Genomic DNA, 21658 nt, shown 5'->3' with positions numbered 1-21658 from the left:
CCGAGATTGCGCAAACAGTGTTTGAGCCCTACACTACTATCAAGTTTGTGCAATCATTAGTTGACTTCTAAAGCTTGTGGCGTGAAGATGAGCAAAGAGGCAGCATGTATAGGCATTATTCTGGCTTTAGACGATGAGGAGGAAAGTAAAAGTAAGAAAATAAAGATGTGGATGAAAGAGTTGTTCAAAAAAAAGAAGTAAATTCATGCATGAAAATCTTCTACAGGAGTTGCTCCTCTCTGCCCCTGCAGATTACGAAAATTATCTACGTATGGACAGAGAAACTTTCATGGATTTGCTAGAAATGACTACGCCCCTCATACAAAAAATGGATACCAAGCTGAGGGATTCCATTTCAGCATGGGAAAGGCTTTCTAGTACTTTAAGATTCTTGGCTACTGGACAAACCTTTCAGGAACTAATGTTCACCACAGCTATCTCTCCACAAAGCCTTGGTGGTATCATCATGGAAACCTGTAGTGCTATTTGCACTGTATTAAAGGAATATATTAAGGTAGGTTAAATAAGGTGCAGATAACAAAAATATTTATTAATAATAGTTAGACTACTAAATGAAAAATTCTTTAACACCATCACCAAATACATAAGAAAATATATTTCCCCTTGGGAACAAAAAAAAAAAAAACCAAAAAAAAAAAAAAAAAAAAGGGGGCGGGGGCGGATCCTAATGCCAATATGCCATAACGTATTTAGTTTTCCAAGCTGTACTGGGGATCGTTCAAAAGGTCTGACATTGTTGTGTAAACACGGAATATGCCATAACGTATTTAGTTTTCCAAGCTGTACTGGGGATCGTTCAAAAGGTCTGACATTGTTGTGTAAACACGGACTCCAGTCGTATCTGATATTTCCGATTATTATATTACCTCGACTTGTGGATGCTCCGCTGTCAGAGGACAGTACAGAGATGGGCGTGGGAGACCTACTTTGAATATTATTTTCATTAATCTTAACGCTGTGTGTATGCAATGTACCTAATTTTGCTTCAAAAAGAATATCATTAATAGCCTTCCTGGCATATATTTGCTGTGAGCCCAGCTCTTGGCCAAAATATCAATGGGGTCGTTACTTTGCTTGAGATATGAGCATGCAAGTGAGAGTGCTTCATAACGTTTACTCTGCATATCCAATTTCCGTAATTTCTTTGGGACGTGTGAATCTACCTGCTGTGACTCACTGCTTAATGTGGAGGGGTCCTGCAAAACATGAAGGGAGATTACTATGAATATTTTTATTGCTTTATGCTTCATAAAAAAATTGATAAATATTAAGATTTCTATTGGTTACTATATAATTTCTGGGTGCATGCAGGACCGACCTCTGCCAGGCTAGGAAGTATGATAAATTAAAAATTCCAGTCAGGCGAAGTAGTCAGGTCAAAATAGCCTAATGCACCCAGAAAATGAAATATAGCCTTTACATTTTCCTAAAAGTTATTAAAAATATTGATCACGATAATGATGATTGATAGGATGAAAATGATGTATGGATATTTACGAGTATATCAATCTTATTCTTTCAGATCCCTAAAACAAAAATTGAATGGCTAGAAGTAGCTACAGCGTTTGAAAGGACTTGGCAGTTTCCCCATTGCATTGGGGCAATCGATGGAAAACACGTGCAAATCAAGAAACCCATTGGATCTGGATTATATTATTTTAACTATAAACATACATTTACCATTGTGCTTATAGCTGTTGTTAACGCTCGCTATGAATTTATGATGGTTGATGTAGGTGCCAATGGTAGAGTGTCAGATGGTGGAGTGTTTGCTAACACAAAATTTGGTAAGAAAATGAAAGAAAAGAAATTGAGCATCCCTGAACCAACCACTTTACCCCGCTGCCCTGAAGCTATGCCTTTTGTTTTCATTGCAGATGATGCATTTCCTTTACTGGATAACTTAATGAAGCTTTTTGCACACAGTAACTTAACCAAATCCCAAGCTATTTATAATTACAGATTATCACGAGGTAGACGCATCGTTGAAAATGTTTTTGGGATTATGTCAGCTCGATTTAGAGTTCTTTTGTCGACGATTATTGTGTCACCAGCAAAGGCTTCAATAATAGTTATGGCATGTTGCTATCTCCATAATTACTTAAGGAAACGAAATGCACAAGCATATCTAGATGGTTTAGATACTGAAGATGAGAATGATAAGGAGGTTAATGAAGCGAATGAGAGGTATGGCAACCAACCTGTTCCACTGGCCCCAACGTGAGCACACAATGAAACTTCATCTGCGAAATATATAAGGGAAGCATTTTGTAATTACTTTAATAATGAAGGATCTGTTCCCTGGCAAGACTCTCGGATTAACAAATAATGCATTATGTTGATCATAGTATCTATAGCATAGTCTTAACAAGAGTAGACGTTTTGGGATGCAAACTTCTATATAGCAAGATATACATTAACTTTTTTGATGGTTCATGTTTATCTCATGAACTGCTTTAGATAATTGTTAATAAGTTAGAGGGATATGAATATATATATATATATATATATATATATATATATATATATATATATATATATATATACATATACACATATGCATACACACACAAACATATATATTATATATATATATATATTATATATATATATATTATATATATATATATATATATATATATATATATATATATATATATATATATATATATATATATATATATATATATATATATATATTATATATATATATAGTATACATACATATATATATATATATATATATATATATATATATATATATATATATATCCACACACACATTTATATATATATATATATATATATATATATATATATATATATATATATATATATACATTAAAAGCGATGATTATTAGAACAGAGTTTGAAAAGTGAATGCTATGTCAAATTAATAGAAAAAAAAATGCGAGAAATAGACCCTAGTACCACACGATCCACAGTGACCAAGAAATTAAATTCTTTACGTTCGAACTATCGAAGGGAACTGAAAAAGGTACTCAACAGTATGAAGTCAGGTGCTGGTGTAGATGATATATACACGCCTTCATTGTGGTATTTCGACGACCTTTTCATTCCTTCGTGACCAGGAGGTCCAGCAACCTGGAGTGTCAAGTATGATGATGGGGATGATGACAATGTGGAATCAATAGATAACATTGTAAGTATTCACCCATTTATTTACATTAATAATAACATATATCAATTATTGACCCATTCATTTACATTAATAATAAACATTATATCAATTATTGACCAATTCATTATATATATATATATATATATATATTATATATATATATATACATACATATATATACAATATATATGTATATTATATATATATATATATATATATATTATATAGATATATATACTATATATGTATGATGCATATATATATGTATATATATACATATATATATGTGTGTGTGGCACTAGGGTCTATTTCTCGCATTTTTTTTATTAATTTGACATAGCATTCACTTTTCAAAACTCTGTTCTTATAATCATCGCTTTTAATTTTCCACAAAGCAGGAAAATCTCTATAGAGATGAATAAACTCCCTCCAAAAATTTTGAGAGTCCTGTGCGCTCGCCATGGTACCAAAGAAAAGACTGAGCTGTTGGCGCAATAATCGCTACAGACTATCAATCCTAATTGTGTAACTACTATGATTGAGCAAACACTACTCAATCATCTGCGCAAACTGTCAATCACACCTACTCACTAAAGGATATGCCTGCACAACCACTTAGATTGCACAATCATGATTGATAGTGTATCTGGGCCTTACATGTGTTGCTAGTGTTACCAAAATGCAGACGAAAGATTCAGGGCAGCGCTACCACACTGAAAGCGAAAGGAAAACAAAACAAGGGACTGGCTACACTGCCACACACTCATGTCCACAACAAAAAAGAAAACATTTCACAATTCCAACCACTTTTACATCAGCAGTGTAAAGATAGAGGAGGATGATGAATCAATTCCTAAATAAATCACTAATAATTAAAGTAATATTTTTCCCATTACACCTCTGTATATAATTCTTCAATCGCATTGTTCTTACTTCCTTCCTCGAGAGCGTTCAGCCGGCTTTCCGCCAATATATATATCTTGTAAGATCATATTTTATGTACTTTTATATTCTAAGTTATATGTCTCGCAAGAAACACAAACCGGCTCTCGCCGACCCACTTTTACTCTCTCGCGGGTCGGATACCTCATTTCCACCCGCATGCTGTATATTTGAATTTCCCTACCTGTAATAAAGATCAGTACGCTTCTAGCTGCCTCTTTGTTCACACCTCACAACTGGTGACCCAAGCGGTTTTGGCTCGGCCATTAAGGGACTAACTACCGCTGCTCACCTTCAGAGATCTTTAGCGGACTCACACGGCACCTGTTTAGATCTCTGAAAGCTCCTACCGTGGAAAAAACCAACGCCTATAACGGTGTGAGGACCAGAGATTAAGACAGGTAGCTGGGTACTGATAATTTATTTACAGACAAACTGGGTTGACATAGACAGGTGCGGACGGATATGTAGTGCAGTCTCGCACCGCAAACAGAAATGACTCCGAGACGGTAAATTTGTGTTTTCTTACAGACATTCATTTAGACATAATAAAGCGTACATATAATGGAATTGCATGTGTTATACATTAGCGGAAGGGCCGCGGAACGCTCTATCGGATGGAAGTAAGAACAACGCGACTTGATGATTGGTTACAATGAAAATAGGGAAAAAGCGTTGTCCTTACAAATACTCCGCCCCAAGACAATGATTATGGAGTAATTATTGGATGACAAATTACATGACAATCTTGGAGGCAGGGGGCGACCCCGTGTCGTTGTGGCACTTGATGTGGGGCGTCCTCGAGTATAGTCCTTCGGTTTTGCTGATCGACAGGATGCCTCCCCTGGCGGTAGCCTGGGGGGTTCTACTGTATGCCGGGTGACCAAGACTGCGAGAGAGAGCTGCATTGTGTGGTGGGGACGGGCCGTGGGAATCCCCAGGTGCGGCAGCGGCGTCCCGCGGGCAGAGTGGAACCACAGGTGAGCAGCGGCGTCAGCAGGTCGAGGAAAACCCACAGGTAGCGGCGTCGGCAGGCAGGGGAGGCCCACAGGCGTGGCAGCGGTGTCGGTAGGCCGAGGAGGACTGCAGGCGGCGGCGTCAGAAGGGTGAGCAGGTTCAAAGGTGTCGGCATCGAAGTCAGGAAGGCCGAGCGAGCCCCAGGAATAACGGCAGCGTCGAGGGTTTGAAGAGGCCCACAGGCAGCGACGTCAGGGGGCTGAGCAGGCCCACGTGTGCGGCCGCGACGTCGGGTGGGTAAAGCAGGTCCCTCGGTGTAGCAACGGCGTCGGCAGGCAGGGGAGGCCCACAGGCAGTGACGTCGGGTGGGTTAAGCACGTCCCTGGCTTATAGCAGCAGTGTTGGCAGGCAGGGGAAGCCCACAGGCAGCGACGTCGGGTGGGTAAAGCAGGTCCCTCGGTGTAGCAATGGCGTAGGCAGGCAGGGGAGGCCCACAGGCAGCGACGTCGGGTGGGTTAAGCACGTCCCTGGCTTATAGCAGCAGTGTCGGCAGGCAGGGGAAGCCCACAGGCAGCGTACGTCGTGGTAAGCACATCCCTGGGTGTAGCAGCGGCGCCGGCAGGCAGGGGATTTCGTCTGGGGACTTGCAGGTGCGGCAATGGCGCCGGGGGAAAAACCGAGGAGGCCCGCAGTTGCGGCGGGTCAAGAAGATATCTGGTGTACCCCAGGTGAGACAAAGGAGGCCGCGACGTCGGATGGATGTTTCTGGACCACCGCCTGACTTTTGTGTTGGGTGACCAGCACCCAGCTACCCGTCCTCGAAATAAACGCCAAAACACGCTGGGAAGCAGTGCCGTGATTAGTCCGTTAATGGCGTTGGTCGTCCTCGCAGTGGAGTTTTCAGAGACCTAAACTGTGGCGCCGTATTGAGTCCGTTAAAGGTTCTCTGAAGGTGAGCGGCCGTATTTAGTCCGTTAAAGGCCTGGGCCTAAACCGCTTGTGTCACCAATTCCGGGAGGTCACCAGTTGTGAGGACCAGAGATTAAGACAGGTAGCTGGGTACTGATAATTTATTTACAGACAAACTGGGTTGACATAGACAGGTGCGGACGGATATGTAGTGCAGTCTCGCACCGCAAACAGAAATGACTCCGAGACGGTAAATTTGTGTTTTCTTACAGACATTCATTTAGACATAATAAAGCGTACATATAATGGAATTGCATGTGTTATACATTAGCGGAAGGGCCGCGGAACGCTCTATCGGATGGAAGTAAGAACAACGCGACTTGATGATTGGTTACAATGAAAATAGGGAAAAAGCGTTGTCCTTACAACGGACTTAATACGGCATACCTTCCCAAGGTGTGTTAATTCAGGCGTTCCTCAAACGGTTTGGCCCACCATTTACGACTCCTGTCGACCATTTTGTGGGAGTGGACAATGGACGCAGACAGTTCCACTCAAGAGACCCAGGCCTCCTCTGCCTCAACGGCAGCCTCGCACACAGCTGCCAGCTCAAAGCTGTTCAAATTGCCCCCCTTCACAACAGTGAACCCAATCGTCTGGTTCATCTGAGCTGAAGGGCAATTCCAGGTTGCAGGACTCACGGACAAGGTACTGCAGGCTGACCTCGCCATGTCAGCCCTCCTGACAGAGGTATTCGACCGAATAACCCTCTGGCTGACCAGTCGAGCAAAGACCAAACCTGTCACACTCGACGAATTAAAGATAAGACTCGTGACAGCCTACTCCATGCCCATCGCGGAGAAAGCCGCCCACGGTCTCGACCTAGTCACAAACCCGATGCGAGGCGCCGACCCACAGGATGCCCGGGACACGGTGATGGGCCTCCTCTGCCTGCCCGAAGTAGGTCTCGATGGGAAAAAGAAGGAAATGTGCCTGAGCCGTGAAATATTCCTGCGGCAACTCGAGCCAGATGTCCAAGGACAGCTAACGGATGCATACACCCTCCCCGACGACAAACTATTGAAGAAAGCTGAAAAGCTGACGCTGTCGAGCAAGGCTGCAAGGCTCGCCACTCCCGATCCTCCGTGTGCCTAGCCGCAGAGAAGGGAGAAGAAGAAGAAGACGACCCAATGCAAGAGATCGGCGCCATGACCCAGAGGAAGTCCTCCCACACCCAGCGGGGCAAAAGCTCCTGGTGCCACTACCACTGGAAGTTCGGAAGGTACTCCAAGAGATGCGAAAGCCCCTGCACCTTCCAGCAGCCAAAAAACGGCGACGGCAGACAAAACCAAAGTCACCCGTGGCAGCGGCCTCATGGGAACCACACGCCATAGGGTTTTATGTCCGCGATGCGATCTCTGGCCGGAGGATGCTGGTGGACACGGGGGCGATGCACTCGATATTCCCGCCATCAGGAAAAGACCGGAGCCACGGGCCTGACCACCCAACCGCCCTTGTCGCCGCAAATGGGACCCCCATCCATTCCTAAGGCACGAAGTCCCTCGAGATATCCATCTCGGGGCGCAACTACATCTGGCGTTTCACCATCGCATACGTCAGGATTCCACTACTGGGGGCGGATTTCCTGGCGTATAACGGCCTCCTGGTTGACGTGGGTCGCAAACGCCTCCTCGACACGGGGACATGCCGTTCCCTACCGCTTGCAGTGGGCCCAGGCGCCTCCACAATTTGCACCATCGCCCTCCACAAGTACGGCAACCTCCTACAGGAATTCCCCGAAGTTTTCAAACCGGAACTTCATCAGGTGGCGGGGACGCTGCCCAAGCACGGAATATTCCACCACATCACCACCACAGGGCCTGTGACGCACGCAAAGTTCCGACGATTCCCTCCGGGCCGCCTTCAGGATGCAAAATGGGCGTTCTCGGAAATGGAACGAATGGGTATCTGCCAGAAAGCATCAAGCCCTTGGGCTTCGCCCCTCCACATGGTACGGAAGCCTGATGGCACCTGGAGGCCCTGGGGAGACTACAGGAGGCTCAACCTCGCTACGATCCCCGATCACTACCCCTTGCCAAACATACAGGACTTGACTGGGGCCCTCCATGGAGCAAAAATCTTCGGAAAAATGGACCTTGTAAAATCTAAAATCTTATTTTCAGGTTCTGGTGCATCCCGAGGAAGTTCCCAAGATTGCCATCATCACGCCCTTCGGCTCCTACGTCTTCCATTACTCCACCTTCAGCCTGAGAAACGCTGGGGCCACCTTCCAGTGCCTGATGGACAGCATCCTGGTGGACCTGCCCTTCTGCGTCTGCTACGTTGACGATATTTTGATCTTTTCCAGGTCCCCGGAGGAGCACCTACACCATGTCCGAGCGGTTCTGAAACACCTGCAGGAAAACGGGCTGGTTGTCCAATTCGACAAGTGCACCTTCGGCGCCGAGAGGGTGGACTTCCTCGGACACGAGATCTCTGCAGCAGGCGTGCGCCCCATGGCCTCGAAGGTGGACGCGGTGCAGAAGTGTCCAACCCCAGCTACGGTCAAGACCCTGCAAGAATTCATCCGGATGGTGAATTACTACCGCTGGTTCATTCCCAACGTCGCCCGCACCATGTCCCCTCTAAAACAGGTCCTGGAGGGGAAACCAAAAAACCTGATGTGGGAAGCAAAACAAGCGCAGGCCTTCCACGACACAAAGATGGCCCTCACCAGAGCCGCAACCTTATCCCACCAGGACCCCGCTGCACCCTTACGCCTCACCACTGACGCCAGCAACGTCGCCTGCGGGGCCATCCTTGAGCAGATGGTCCAGGGCGGGTCCCAGCCGCTTGCCTTCTACAGTAAGAAACTGTCGCCTGCCGAGACAAGATACAGCACATTCGACCGTGAGTTCCTGACGGTGTACCAAGCAGTGCACCACTTCCACTACCTCCTCAAGGGCACCCCCTTTACTATCAGCACGCCTTCACCAAGGCGGGCGACGCCTGGTCAGTGAGACAACAGAGGCACCTGGCAGCCATCACTGAGTTTGGCTGCACCATCGATTATGTTCCCGGCGAGAAGAACCCTGTGGCTGACGCCCTCTCGAGGATAGAGATCAACGCCATGCACCTTGGGATCGACTATGAAGACCTCGCCCAAGAACAGGCCGCCGACCAGGAGACTGCTGCATATCGCACAGCCATCACCACCCTCAAGTGGGAGGACATGCCCTTCGGACCCGTAGGCACAACGCTCCTCTGCGACACCAGCACAGGTCGCCCTCGCCTGCTGATTCCAGACTCCCGCAGGAGAGCCGTATTTGATGTCATACATGGACTCTCACACCCCTTGTCCCAGACGACGATGTGCCTCCTGACGGAGAAGTTCATCTGGCACAGAATTCGGAAGGACTCCCTCGAGCGGGCCAGGACCTGTGTTCCGTGCCAAACAAGCAAAGTAAGTCGGCACACAGAATCGGGTGTGAGGGAATTCCCGCAGCCGAAACGAAGATTTGGCCACATTCACGTAGACGTCGTGGGTCCCCTTCCCCCGTTGGAAGGTGCCAGATACCTCCTGATGATAATCGATCGCTCCACCAGATGGCCCGAGGCGACGCCGATGTCGGAGGCAACCACCAAAGTGTGCATTGAAGCCTTTCTCGCCAGCTGGATCAGTCGATTCAGAGTGCTGGATGATATCACGAAGGACCGAGGACCCGTTTTCCTGTCGGAGTTGAGGACCGCCCTGGCCCGCCTGATGGGGACATCGCTACACGCCACCACCGCCTACAACCCGGCGGCTAACAGCACGGTGGAAAGGGTCCACCAATCTCTCAAGGCTTCCCTAATGGCACGCTGCACTGGCGAGGATTGGAAGAGCCAACTACCGTGGGTCCTCCTCGGCCTCCGGACCGCCCCTCGGGCGAACGGTGAAGCATCACCTGCAGAGAAGGTATAAGGGGAAACATTGGCAGCCCCAGGCGAGTTCTTCCCGACCAACGCTGACGACACAGACTTCTCCATCACCAGACTTCGAGAATCTGCCGGAAAATTCACACCCTGCATCAAGACCTTCTCCGACAGAACCAAACACTTCCTCCCGAAGGCCCTATCGTCCTGCAAACATGTCTTCATCAGGGACAACGCCTGCCGCCTGCCACTAATGAGACCCTTCCGAGGCTCCTTGCGACGCACCGACAAGGCGTACTTCATATCCATAAATGGTCGCGAGGACTGGGTCATGATTGACCGACTGAAACCAGCTTTCACGCTTCCTCGGCAAGAAGCAACTCCATTGATCACCAAACCACCCAGTCGTAGCCGCGGCCGCCCTCGGAAGACAGTCGAACCCCCCGAGGATCACCTCAGGGGAGGCATCCCGTCCTCAAAAATCCCTGAGGACTCCGAGGACGAGGATCTACCACAGCAGCTGGTCTCGCGCACCCGAGGCCGCCTCCGCCAGCCCGCTCGCTTCCGCGAGTACCGATCAGAAGTACTAAAAAATCATCCAACAATTACGCCCTAATTATTGTCTTAGGGGGGGAGTATTTGTAAGGACAACGCCTTATCGCAAATTCTCTGTATATAATTTTACAATCGCGTTGTTCTTACTTCCCTTCTCGAGAGCGTTCAGTGGGCTTTCCGCCAATGTATATAATTTGTAAGATCATATTTTATGTACTTTTACATTCTAAGTTATATGTCTCGGAAGAAACACAATCGGCTCTCGCCGACCCACTTTTACTCTCTCTCGGGTCGGATACCACATTTCCGTCCGCATGCTGTATATTTGAATTTCCCTACCTGTAATAAAGATCAGTATGCTTCTACCTGCCTCTTTGTTCACACCTCACAGAGGTATTTTATGACCTTCATTGGTAGTGTTTGAATGACGTCATGGAAATTAGTGAAATGAATTACATTTTTGCTTTGTAGAAGATATTGTCTACCTGGTCATGAAAGATGTAGAATTGGTTGTATTCAAAATTCACTCTCGTCAACAATAAAGAGAATTAGCCTACTTCTTGATAAGATGAATATTTTGTATGGCTTTTTTATGACCTTGCCTCTTTCTGATACAATGTTCTTCAAATCTATTAAAATATTTTTTTATCTTAATCGTCTCGTGAGTCCAGAAGAAAATAAAAATTCTAAATGACACGTGGTATTCATGCTTTCTAACCTAAGATGTACAGTCGCCAAGAATAGTGAAGATACAGTTTTCTTAAAACTTCGGGCACATTGCTCAATAATGCCACACCTGGCAACTCTAGAAAGGGGGCGGAGCTTCAAAATCATAGCGTTTGTTGCTTTCTAGATTTCCATTAACTTTACACCATAGATTCTGTAGAAGTCCTATAATCATTTATACTTAATGTAGAAACAGGCTCAATATTATTCATTAATGTTGGTTTAGTAACGTCAGTTCAGAGTAGAATATTGATCATCATTTTTTTAAACCAACTGAGAGACCTAATGTAATGTTTTACACTAAACTGACATAAAATTCATGAGTAATTGAAGACGGATCTTAAAAATGTGAGGAAATGTTTTAAAATTTGGGCAGTACTTGTGGAAATCGTGAGGAACAATACAATAAAGAATGAAATACTAAGGAGAGAAAGAGAGAGAGAGAGAGAGAGAGAGCAAGCATAGGTCTATTGATAGAGATACTTAATTCATTATATTTTCTTTGAGAGATTGAGTGATAATATTTTTTTCAAATGTGTTTCAGAAGTTTGGAAAGAGAGAGAGATGTGGTGATGGGGAAAGAAACTTGGAAGAGAAATAGAGAGAGCGAGAGCATAGGCCAGTCTATAGAGATAATTAATTCATTATATTTACTTTGAGAGATTGAGTGATAACATTTTTTCAAATGTGTTTTAAAAGTGGAGAGAGAGACAGAGAGAGCAAAATCTGCTTACGTGAAAGCATAGGCCTATTTATAACTATTTAATTTCATGATATTTTCTTTGGGAGATGAGTGGTGATATATATTTTAAAACAACAATTTGTCCAAAATTGCATTTTCCTAACTATACAAACCTGAGGTCCTTTTATAATAGGAAGGTAACTAGCAGCAGCTGGATGGTCATAAGCTTCGAACAAGGGAGTTCGGTACGTAGTTAACTGCTTGTCCGACAGTGCGCGCGATGTGTGACTGGGAGGCGAAGAATCACTTTTGCTTTAGGCCCAGCCAAAAAACGCAGAGTGAGGGGTGGCATGAGGTGGGACTATGTATAAAAGGACCTCAGGTTTGTATAGTTAGGAAAAATGCAATTTTGGACAAATTGTCATTTGCTCTGGTACGGTATACAAACCATCGGTCCTTTTACAATAGGAAGACTCACTTCTTGGTGGGAGTCTTTGTGAACAGACTGGTGTTCGCCCAACCTTAGATTGCTTCCCTGGTCGTAAGAGCGAGGAAGGGTATCCTAGCCTCTGTCCAATTGATCGGGGTGTGCACCGCAGGATCAATGGTCAGACCTCTGGACCCAAGTAATAAGAGAGAGGCAAGCATATCTCTTAAAACTAGCAAGCAAGAACTTGTTCCTGTTTGCAAGAGGCAACATAAAGTTATGGGTTTGTCTCTTGTTGGCTTCCACTTCCCCCCCTTGTTGGGGGAAGTGGTGGATATTCACTCCTATCCCTAGTGAAAGGGATAGGATGGGGCTCGGTCGAGTTGCTTACCTGCATCTCATCCTTTCCAGCAGGGTGACGACCATGTCCCTCTGCACACAGGTAGAGGGGAGAAAAAGATGGGAAAGAGGAGCCAGTCACACTCTCATTCATCATCCATTCTACAGTCACACCAGGAATCGATGCTGTTCAGCCTGCGAGGGTCTGGGTTAGCTACACAACGTGTTGAGTAGCCACCACGGGTCCCAAGGAAAAAGTGTCCAAGGACCTGTGGGCAATATCCCAAAGGTCGAAGAAGGTGAAGGTAGTCTGGTTGGCCCAGACACCTGCCTTCAGGACCTGCGCCATGGAGAAGTTCTTGCGGAACGCAAGGGAAGGACCAGTGCTCCTGACTTCGTGGGCTCTCGGACGGAGTGTACAGATGTCGTCACTACCATCAGCCTCATATGCCCTCCTGATCACCTCACGCAGCCAGAAAGAAAGCGTGTTCTTGGAAAATTCTTTCTTGGTCACCCCGGCGCTAACGAAGAGGTGTTGTAGCGATGTCCCCATCAGGCGGGCCAGGGCGGTCCTCAACTTCGACAGGAAAATGGGTCCTCGGTCCTTCGTGATATCATCCAGCACTCTGAATCGACTGATCCAGCTGGCGAGAAGGGCTTCGACGCACACTTTGGTGGTTGCCTCCAACATTGGCGTCGCCTCGGGCCATCTGGTGGAGCGATCAATTATCATCAGGAGGTATCTGGCACCTTCCGACGGGGGAAGGGGACCCACGACGTCTACGTGAATGTGGCCGAATCTTCGTTTCAGCTGCAGGAATTCCCCCACGCCCGATTCTGTGTGCCGACTTACTTTGCTTGTTTGGCACGGAACACAGGTCCTGGCCTGCTCGAGGGAGTCCTTCCGAATTCTGTGCCAGATGAACTTCTCCGTCAGGAGGCACATCGTCGTCTGGGACAAGGGGTGTGAGAGTCCATGTATGACATCAAATACGGCTCTCCTGCGGGAGTCTGGAATCAGCAGGCGAGGGCGACCTGTGCTGGTGTCGCAGAGGAGCGTTGTGCCTACGGGTCCGAAGGGCATGTCCTCCCACTTGAGGGTGGTGATGGCTGTGCGATATGCAGCAGTCTCCTGGTCGGCGGCCTGTTCTTGGGCGAGGTCTTCATAGTCGATCCCAAGGTGCATGGCGTTGATCTCTATCCTCGAGAGGGCGTCAGCCACAGGGTTCTTCTCGCCGGGAACATAATCGATGGTGCAGCCAAACTCAGTGATGGCTGCCAGGTGCCTCTGTGTCTCACTGACCAGCGTCGCCCGCAAGCCTTGGTGAAGGCGTGCTGATAGTAAAGGGGGTGCCCTCGAGGAGGTAGTGGAAGTGGCGCACTGCTTGGTACACCGCCAGGAACTCACGGTCGAATGTGCTGTATCTCGTCTCGGCGGGCGACAGTTTCTTACTGTAGAAGGCAAGCGGCTGGGACCCGCCCTGGACCATCTGCTCAAGGACGGCCCCGCAGGCGACGTTGCTGGCGTCAGTGGTGAGGCGTAAGGGCGCAGCGGGGTCCTGGTGGGATAAGGTTGCGGCTCTGGCGAGGGCCATCTTTGTGTCGTGGAAGGCCTGCGCTTGTTTTGCTTCCCACATCAGGTTTTTTGGTTTCCCCTCCAGGACCTGTGTTAGAGGGGACATGGTGCGGGCGACGTTGGGGATGAACCAGCGGTAGTAATTCACCATCCGGATGAATTCTTGCAGGGTCTTGACCGTAGTTGGGGTCGGACACTTCTGCACCGCGTCCACCTTCGAGGCCATGGGGCGCACGCCTGCTGCAGAGATCTCGTGTCCGAGGAAGTCCACCCTCTCGGCGCCGAAGGTGCACTTGTCGAATTGGACAACCAGCCCGTTTTCCTGCAGGTGTTTCAGAACCGCTCGGACATGGTGTAGGTGCTCCTCCGGGGACCTGGAAAAGATCAAAATATCGTCAACGTAGCAGACGCAGAAGGGCAGGTCCACCAGGATGCTGTCCATCAAGCGCTGGAAGGTGGCCCCAGTGATTCTCAGGCCGAAGGTGGAGTAATGGAAGATGTAGGAGCCGAAGGGCGTGATGATGGCAATCTTGGGAACTTCCTCGGGATGCACCGGAACCTGAAAATAAGATTTTAAAAGGTCCATTTTTCCGAAAATTTTTGCTCCATGGAGGGCCCCGGTCAAGTCCTATATGTTTGGCAAGGGGTAGTGATCGGGGATCGTAGCGAGGTTGAGTCTCCTGTAGTCTCCCCAGGGCCTCCAGGTGCCATCAGGCTTCTGTACCATGTGGAGGGGCGAAGCCCAAGGGCTTGATGCTTTCTGGCAGATACCCATTCGTTCCATTTTCGAGAACGCCCTTTTTGCATCCTGAAGGCGGCCCGGAGGGAATCGTCGGAACTTTGCATGCATCACAGGCCCTGTGGTGGTGATGTGGTGGAATATTCCGTGCTTGGGCAGCGTCCCCCCACCTGACGAAGTTCTGGTTTGAAAACTTCGGGGAATTCCTGTAGGAGGTTGCCGTACTTGTGGAGGGCGATGGTGCAAATTGTGGAGGCGCCTGGGCCCACTGCAAGCGGTAGGGAACGGCATGTCCCCGTGTCGAGGAGGCGTTTGCGACCCACATCAACCAGGAGGCCGTTATGCGCCAGGAAATCTGCCCCCAGAAGTGGAATCCTGACGTATGCGATGGTGAAACGCCAGATGTAGTTGCGCCCCGAGATGGATATCTCGAGGGACTTCGTGCTGTAGGAATGGATGGGGGTACCATTTGCGGCGACAAGGGCGGTTGGGTGGTCAGGCCCGCGGCTGTGGTCTTTTCCTGATGGCAGGAATATCGAGTGCATCGCCCCCGTGTCCACCAGCATCCTCCGGCCAGAGATCGCATCTCGGACATAAAACCCTACGGCGTGTGGTTCCGATGAGGGCGCTGCCACGTGTGACTTTGGTTTTGTCTGCCGTCGCCGTTTTTTGGCTGCTGGAAGGTGCAGGGGCTTTCGCATCTCTTGGAGTACCTTCCGAACTTCCGGTGGTAGTGGCACCAGGAGCTTTTGCCCCGCTGGGTGTGGGAGGACTTCCTCTGGGTCACGGCGCCGATCTCTTGCATTGGGTCGTCTTCTTTTTCTTCTCCCTTCTCTGCGGCTAGGGACACGGAGGATCGGGGAGTGGCGAGCCTTGCAGCCTTGCTCGACAGCGACAGCTTTTCAGCTTTCTTCAATAGTTTGTCGTCGGGGAGGGTGTATGCATCCGTTAGCTGTCCTTGGACATCTGGCTCGAGTTGCCGCAGGAATATTTCACGGCTCAGGCACATTTCCTTCTTTTTCCCATCGGGACCTACTTCGGGCAGGCGGAGGAGGCCCATCACCGTGTCCCAGGCATCCTGTGGGTCAGCGCCTCGCATCGGATTTGTGACTAGGTCGAGGGCGCGGGCGGCTTTCTCTGCGATGGCCGTGGAGTAGGCTGTCACAAGTCTTATCTTTAATTCGTCGAGTGTGACAGGTTTGGTCTTTGCTCGACTGGTCAGCCAGAGGGTTATTCGGTCGAATACCTCTGTCGGGAGGGCTGACATGGTGAGGTCAGCCTGCAGTACCTTGTCCGTGAGTCCCACAACCTGGAATTGCCCTTCAGCTCAGATGAACCAGACGATTGGGTTCACTGTTGTGAAGGGGGGCAATTTGACAGCTTGAGCGGCAGCTGTGTGCGAGGCTGCCGTTGAGGCAGAGGAGGCCTGGGTCTCTTGAGTGGAACTGTCTGCGTCCATTGTCCACTCCCACAAAATGGTCGACAGGAGTCGTAAATGGTGGGCCAAACCGTTTGAGGAATGCCTGAATTAACACGCCTTGGGAAGGTATGCCGTATTAAGTCTGTTATAGGCGTTGGTTTTTTCCACGGTAGGAGCTTTCAGAGATCTAAACAGGTGCTGTGTGAGTCCACTAAAGATCTCTGAAGGTGAGCGGCGGTAGTTAGTCCCTTAATGGCCGAGCCAAAACCGCTTGGGTCACCGTCACTCCGGGGTTATCAGTTGTGAGGTGTGAACAAAGAGGCAGCTAGAAGCGTACTGATCTTTATTACAGGTAGGGAAATTCAAATATACAGCATGCAGGTGGAAATGAGGTATCCGACCCGCGAGAGAGTAAGAGTGGATCGGCGAGAGCCGATTTGTGTTTCCTGCGAGACATATAACTTAGAATATAAAAGTACATAAAATATGATCTTACAAGATATATACATTGGCGGAAAGCCCGCTGAACGCTCTCGAGGAAGGAAGTAAGAACAACGTGATTGAAGAATTATATACAGAGGTGTAATGGGAAAAATATTACTTTAATTATTAGTGATTTATTTAGGAATTGATTCATCATCCTCCTCTAATATCTTTACAATGCTGATGTAAAAGTGATTGGAATTGTGAAATGTTTTCTTTTTTGTTGTGGACACGAGTGTGTGGCAGTGTAGCCAGTCCCTTGTTTTGTTTTCCTTTCGCTTTCAGTGTGGTAGCGCTGCCCTGAATCTTTCGTCTGCATTTTGGTAACACTAGCAACACATGTAAGAATCACGAATGCTCTGGAGTGTGAGGACGTCAATCGGCCCACCCTTTCATTTAGGCTATTTTACCAAATTGTTAATACAAATGATTATCTATCCCTTGCAAGGAATCTAGTCCAGGAACCTAGTCCAGGGATCTAGTCCAGTAGTTCTGAAGGCTAGGTAAATTAACCAAGTCCAGGAGACTAGGCCTGGGAGAAATTTGGCATGATGTACTGAGTAATAAAGAAACAAGCTGAGTACCACCAAGAATTTTCTTCAATACCCCTAAAATGGAAATCAGCACTTCAATTGCCTCCCAGTGGGAAGACATCACCTGGCCTCATCAGTAGTAAGACCCATACACAAGGAATATCATGTGATAGCAGGTAGGACAGGCCTACCCTAATTCCCAGGCAGTGTAAAGGTCATTAGTCTTTATACCCACCGTGTCAATTATGACACAGTACCATTCTACGACCCCTGTCTCCAGGCAAGAAGACTGACAACAGTGAATATGTATACTACTAGTAGTCGTATGATTTCTCGTATCTTAATGTCGTGGTGTGGGAAAAATCTGCTTGCGACATTTGGTGGCAGCTGTGTTGGATCTGTAGTCCAGTGCTATTGATCCATAACCACTGTGCCTAGATATTATGTAGGTCACTTATAATGTTTTATCGTATTGTATGCATTTCTTTATACAATATTGTTGATTTTTATCTGAGTAAGGTCATGACTTGTTTACATGCATATTCATTATTTCTATAGTGACAGATTGTATGGCATTGTCTCTTAATGTAGCTTACATTTTATTATATGAGTATATATAAGTGTTTGAAGTATTGTAACAATGGCGACTGGTACTGATGAATCATATATTGATCTAATTCAATTAGAACAAGAAACACAACAAACATTACAGACAGTTAAGAGCTTCACTCAATCCTACCAGGACGTTTGGTCTCAAGTGGGAGATTTATCAAATCAAATCAAGGACTTGGACCAGATGTTGGTTGACATACAGGGGACAATGCAACACTTGACACCCAATCATAATAACACTCAACCACCCATAATGTCTACACCACATACGTCTCACATTCCAAGTATCCATTCTCATGTGACAACCTCAGTACCATAACAGGAACCCCACAATACATACCCCTAATACCGCCTCGTACAAATACTAAGTACCCACCACAAAACACAACTACGATCACAAGTACAGTGCCCTTAATACCCATAAATGTCTCATCAACACCACCTAACCCTGCAGTGATAGTACAACCTCCTACGCAACCATCCACACCTATACCTAATCCATCATCAGGTAACTCTTGTCAAAACCCTCATACCAGTCAGTCAAACCCATTCATTTTGCAGCAAGGTCAACAGACTGTAATAACCAATCCTTTCCTTTATTCAATAAACACTCCAGTAGCAATTCCTCCGAGTTTACCAGTGTTAAAGCCGAAGGATGTGGCCCTTCTCAAACTTTCTGAACTCAAGGGAGTTCTTGCTGACAACAGACTTAATACTTTTTTTAGACAAGGAGAGTCATGTATTAGGGCTGTTGCCTTGTATAATAAGGTGACCTATGAGGTAATGTTAGACTTGCGATAATCTTACGCTAAGTCGGTTGGTTATGCACTTCCATACTCACTGGAGTGTCTTGGGGTTTGTAGATCACTTACGAAGTCGGTATCATCTTCTTTGGTTATGACGACGATGTGTTAAACTCATGATGATTCGGCAATGATGTGAGGTTCTAGTAGAAAACACGAAGTATAAAAATACATATATTCTTCTGAGATTACATGATGAAGTTCAGAGGAAATTTGTACAGGTCTTCTAATGATGATGGCTTGATCGCTTCTGCCAACAATGATGGCTAATTCCGTTCTGTTCCGACTACCATCTCGGTTACAAGTCATAAAGGAAGCAGACAGTAGCTCGAACATATGAACATACATACAAAATGAGACACATTAGAAATCACCGTTACTATTTTGAATTATAGGTCGCGGTAGTTGTCTCAAGCAGGGAGCTTGGACTAATGTTTCAAAACAAATGAATGACCACAGGTGACGGCACGTCACCTTAGCCTACTTTATTGTATACGTCATCTTAGCGTCTCTAGTCTGATCACATTCCTGCAAGCAATCTGGTTGACCTCTTTAGTTTTAGTCTTTTATATATATGGAATAACATTCCACATTTTCATTATGTAACTCTTACATAAAAGCTCGGTCAGCTACCAAAACCAACCACTGAATATTACTCAAGCTTGACTTGCGTTTGACTTATAGGAGTGTGATACAGACACTATGTGAATATATATAGATATATAGAAAATACTTATAAGTAAAAAAAAAATTCATGGTGTACACAAATACAGATTCAAGTAATAAGATATAAGACATAATATGCGATGATGATATTTGTAAAGTAATAGTGATCACGTGATATATACTGATACAGTTTTTCACTTCATCTCATTAAGATACATATGCTACAGAAAATACTAATGTACTCTGATAATCGCATAGAATAAAGATTAACATGATAAAAATCATATTTTAACTGATAAAAATTCATATATGAATTGATAAAAATTATTAATGTTTATGCTGATTGATTCGTTGATTTTTATGCTAACTGTTATATATCTGCAGTTATTGGTAAGATAAAAGGTAACAGATTGATTATAGGCTACCTGATTTATTTATACATATGTATATGGATTCATATAATTATGATTAATATATGTGCACTTTAAATAGATTCCTAGTGCATATACGCAAAGATATATTTCGATTCTGTTATTTATGATCATTTATATAATAGATTCCTCGTGCGTACATGCAAAGATATATTTCGACTCTGTTATTTATGATCATTTATATATAGGATACATGATACTTTATATATATAAGATACATGACCGAGGTGATACTACTACACATTTAACTAGCGTTCGAACAACTTTTCGTCCATTACACAGTTCCAGACAACCACCTATAGCCAAATGAAATGGCCAATTCCAAATGGTTAAAACAAGGGGAAAATTGCCTGGCGGGGTCCAACGTTCTATTTCGGCCTCATACTTGTTCTCTGCACCCTAAGCCACATGAGTACGTTCGGGATGAATAAAATCATCCCCAGCACGAGTCCTTCGCCAGCAACGTAGAGTTGAATATCCTTCTGGTCGTAATTGTTGGAAGTATGTCCCTTTTGTAGTCGATTTCCGACAGCCGCTGGAGCATTCCGCATTAAAACGAGATTAACGACGGGATACGGGTGTCGGTCGAAGAAGTCCATGAAATAAGCTTGTTCACTTATGATGGTGCTTATTCCTTTCACATTGTAGGCGGTTGTTACTTGACTGCAGTCGTCCGCAGCGACGAACGATTTTTTGAAGTTGCGATGTGAAACTCTCGTACTGCAGGATACTGTAACCAGGTTCCATTAATCAGCCTGCAAGTGAAATTATACTTGTCACAAGGGCAAAGTAAAGTCAGAAACATCAAATATGGAAGGGAGAAAGCCATTTAGAACCAGACTTAACCCACATGAATTCGCTGATATTTTATGGAATTGAAAAGAGTCAGCTGTACAAACTTTTTTATCAATGGCATTAACAATGAGTGAACCTATCCAGGTCTCTGATGACTGTAAAAATATCCATAATTATAAAAAATAAACAGATATCAATACGAATCCCAAAGAAAATTCTATGTTACTGGTAGTAAGTTACTAGACAAAGAAGTGGAAAACAGAGCTATTTGTAAGATTGCCAGGCAACGTAAGAGTCAAAGAGAATATCAGTCATGATTCTATATTACTCTATGCTAACTGAAATTAAGCTGTGATACAATCCGATCTTATGTGCCCCTAACAAAAGTTTCATATTCAATTTTCTCGTGCGCATCCTCTGAGGTTAATTTTTAAACTTTAATAGGCAGGAGATGCAACGAAAGAACCCACTATGTAACTAATTTCTATATAAACTGGGTTTTTCTAGAAAATTTTTCATATACATGACCTGATACTTCTAAATGTCCATTTACCAATATCATAAGCTGATTTATTGACTCTAATTGTCTATGAGGTTCAGAAAAAATGAGTTCATTTTGATGTTATAGAAATTCTGTTTGCTTATTTTGTTTATTAATTTTAAAATGAACCACATGTGAAGTTCATGAGCTAAGCATTCCTCTCTCCAGCCAACCTGCTTTGCACGCTCGAGACAACACACACAGATGAAGCCTGTGCAAGCAGATTATTGAGGTTAAAAGGAACAATGATGAATGGGCAAACGTGCCATGCACCTTCTAGACTGATGACCTCATCACCTGGCAAGAGACTGCTCCCAGCCAGCTAAGAGTTACGTTACTTGCTGTAATAAATACGACTTTAGTATAAATTGTGTATTTTGTTTTTAATACTCCACCCACACGAGAAGAATATCTGAAAAAAAAAAACAGTACCAAAATTGAACA

General features: G+C 45.7%; 1 protein-coding gene across 1 annotated transcript in view; it reads left to right on the top strand.

The window, feature by feature from the left end:
* Positions 1 to 87: 87 nt before the first annotated feature.
* LOC135218961 (uncharacterized) overlaps positions 88 to 21658 on the top strand; it is a 62432-nt gene continuing 40861 nt past the window's right edge. Inside the window, exons 1-3 of the mRNA XM_064255399.1 lie at positions 88 to 151; positions 360 to 514; positions 1544 to 2208. Of these exons, the coding sequence (XP_064111469.1) occupies positions 88 to 151; positions 360 to 514; positions 1544 to 2208 (884 nt within the window). The remainder of the gene's footprint in view (positions 152 to 359; positions 515 to 1543; positions 2209 to 21658) is intronic.

Source organism: Macrobrachium nipponense, chromosome 1 (genome assembly GCF_015104395.2).
Source record: "Macrobrachium nipponense isolate FS-2020 chromosome 1, ASM1510439v2, whole genome shotgun sequence".
In the NCBI taxonomy this organism is placed as follows: Eukaryota; Metazoa; Arthropoda; class Malacostraca; order Decapoda; family Palaemonidae; genus Macrobrachium; species Macrobrachium nipponense.
Note: the sequence above shows the minus strand (reverse complement) of the source record. Positions and strands in the feature narration are given on the sequence as shown.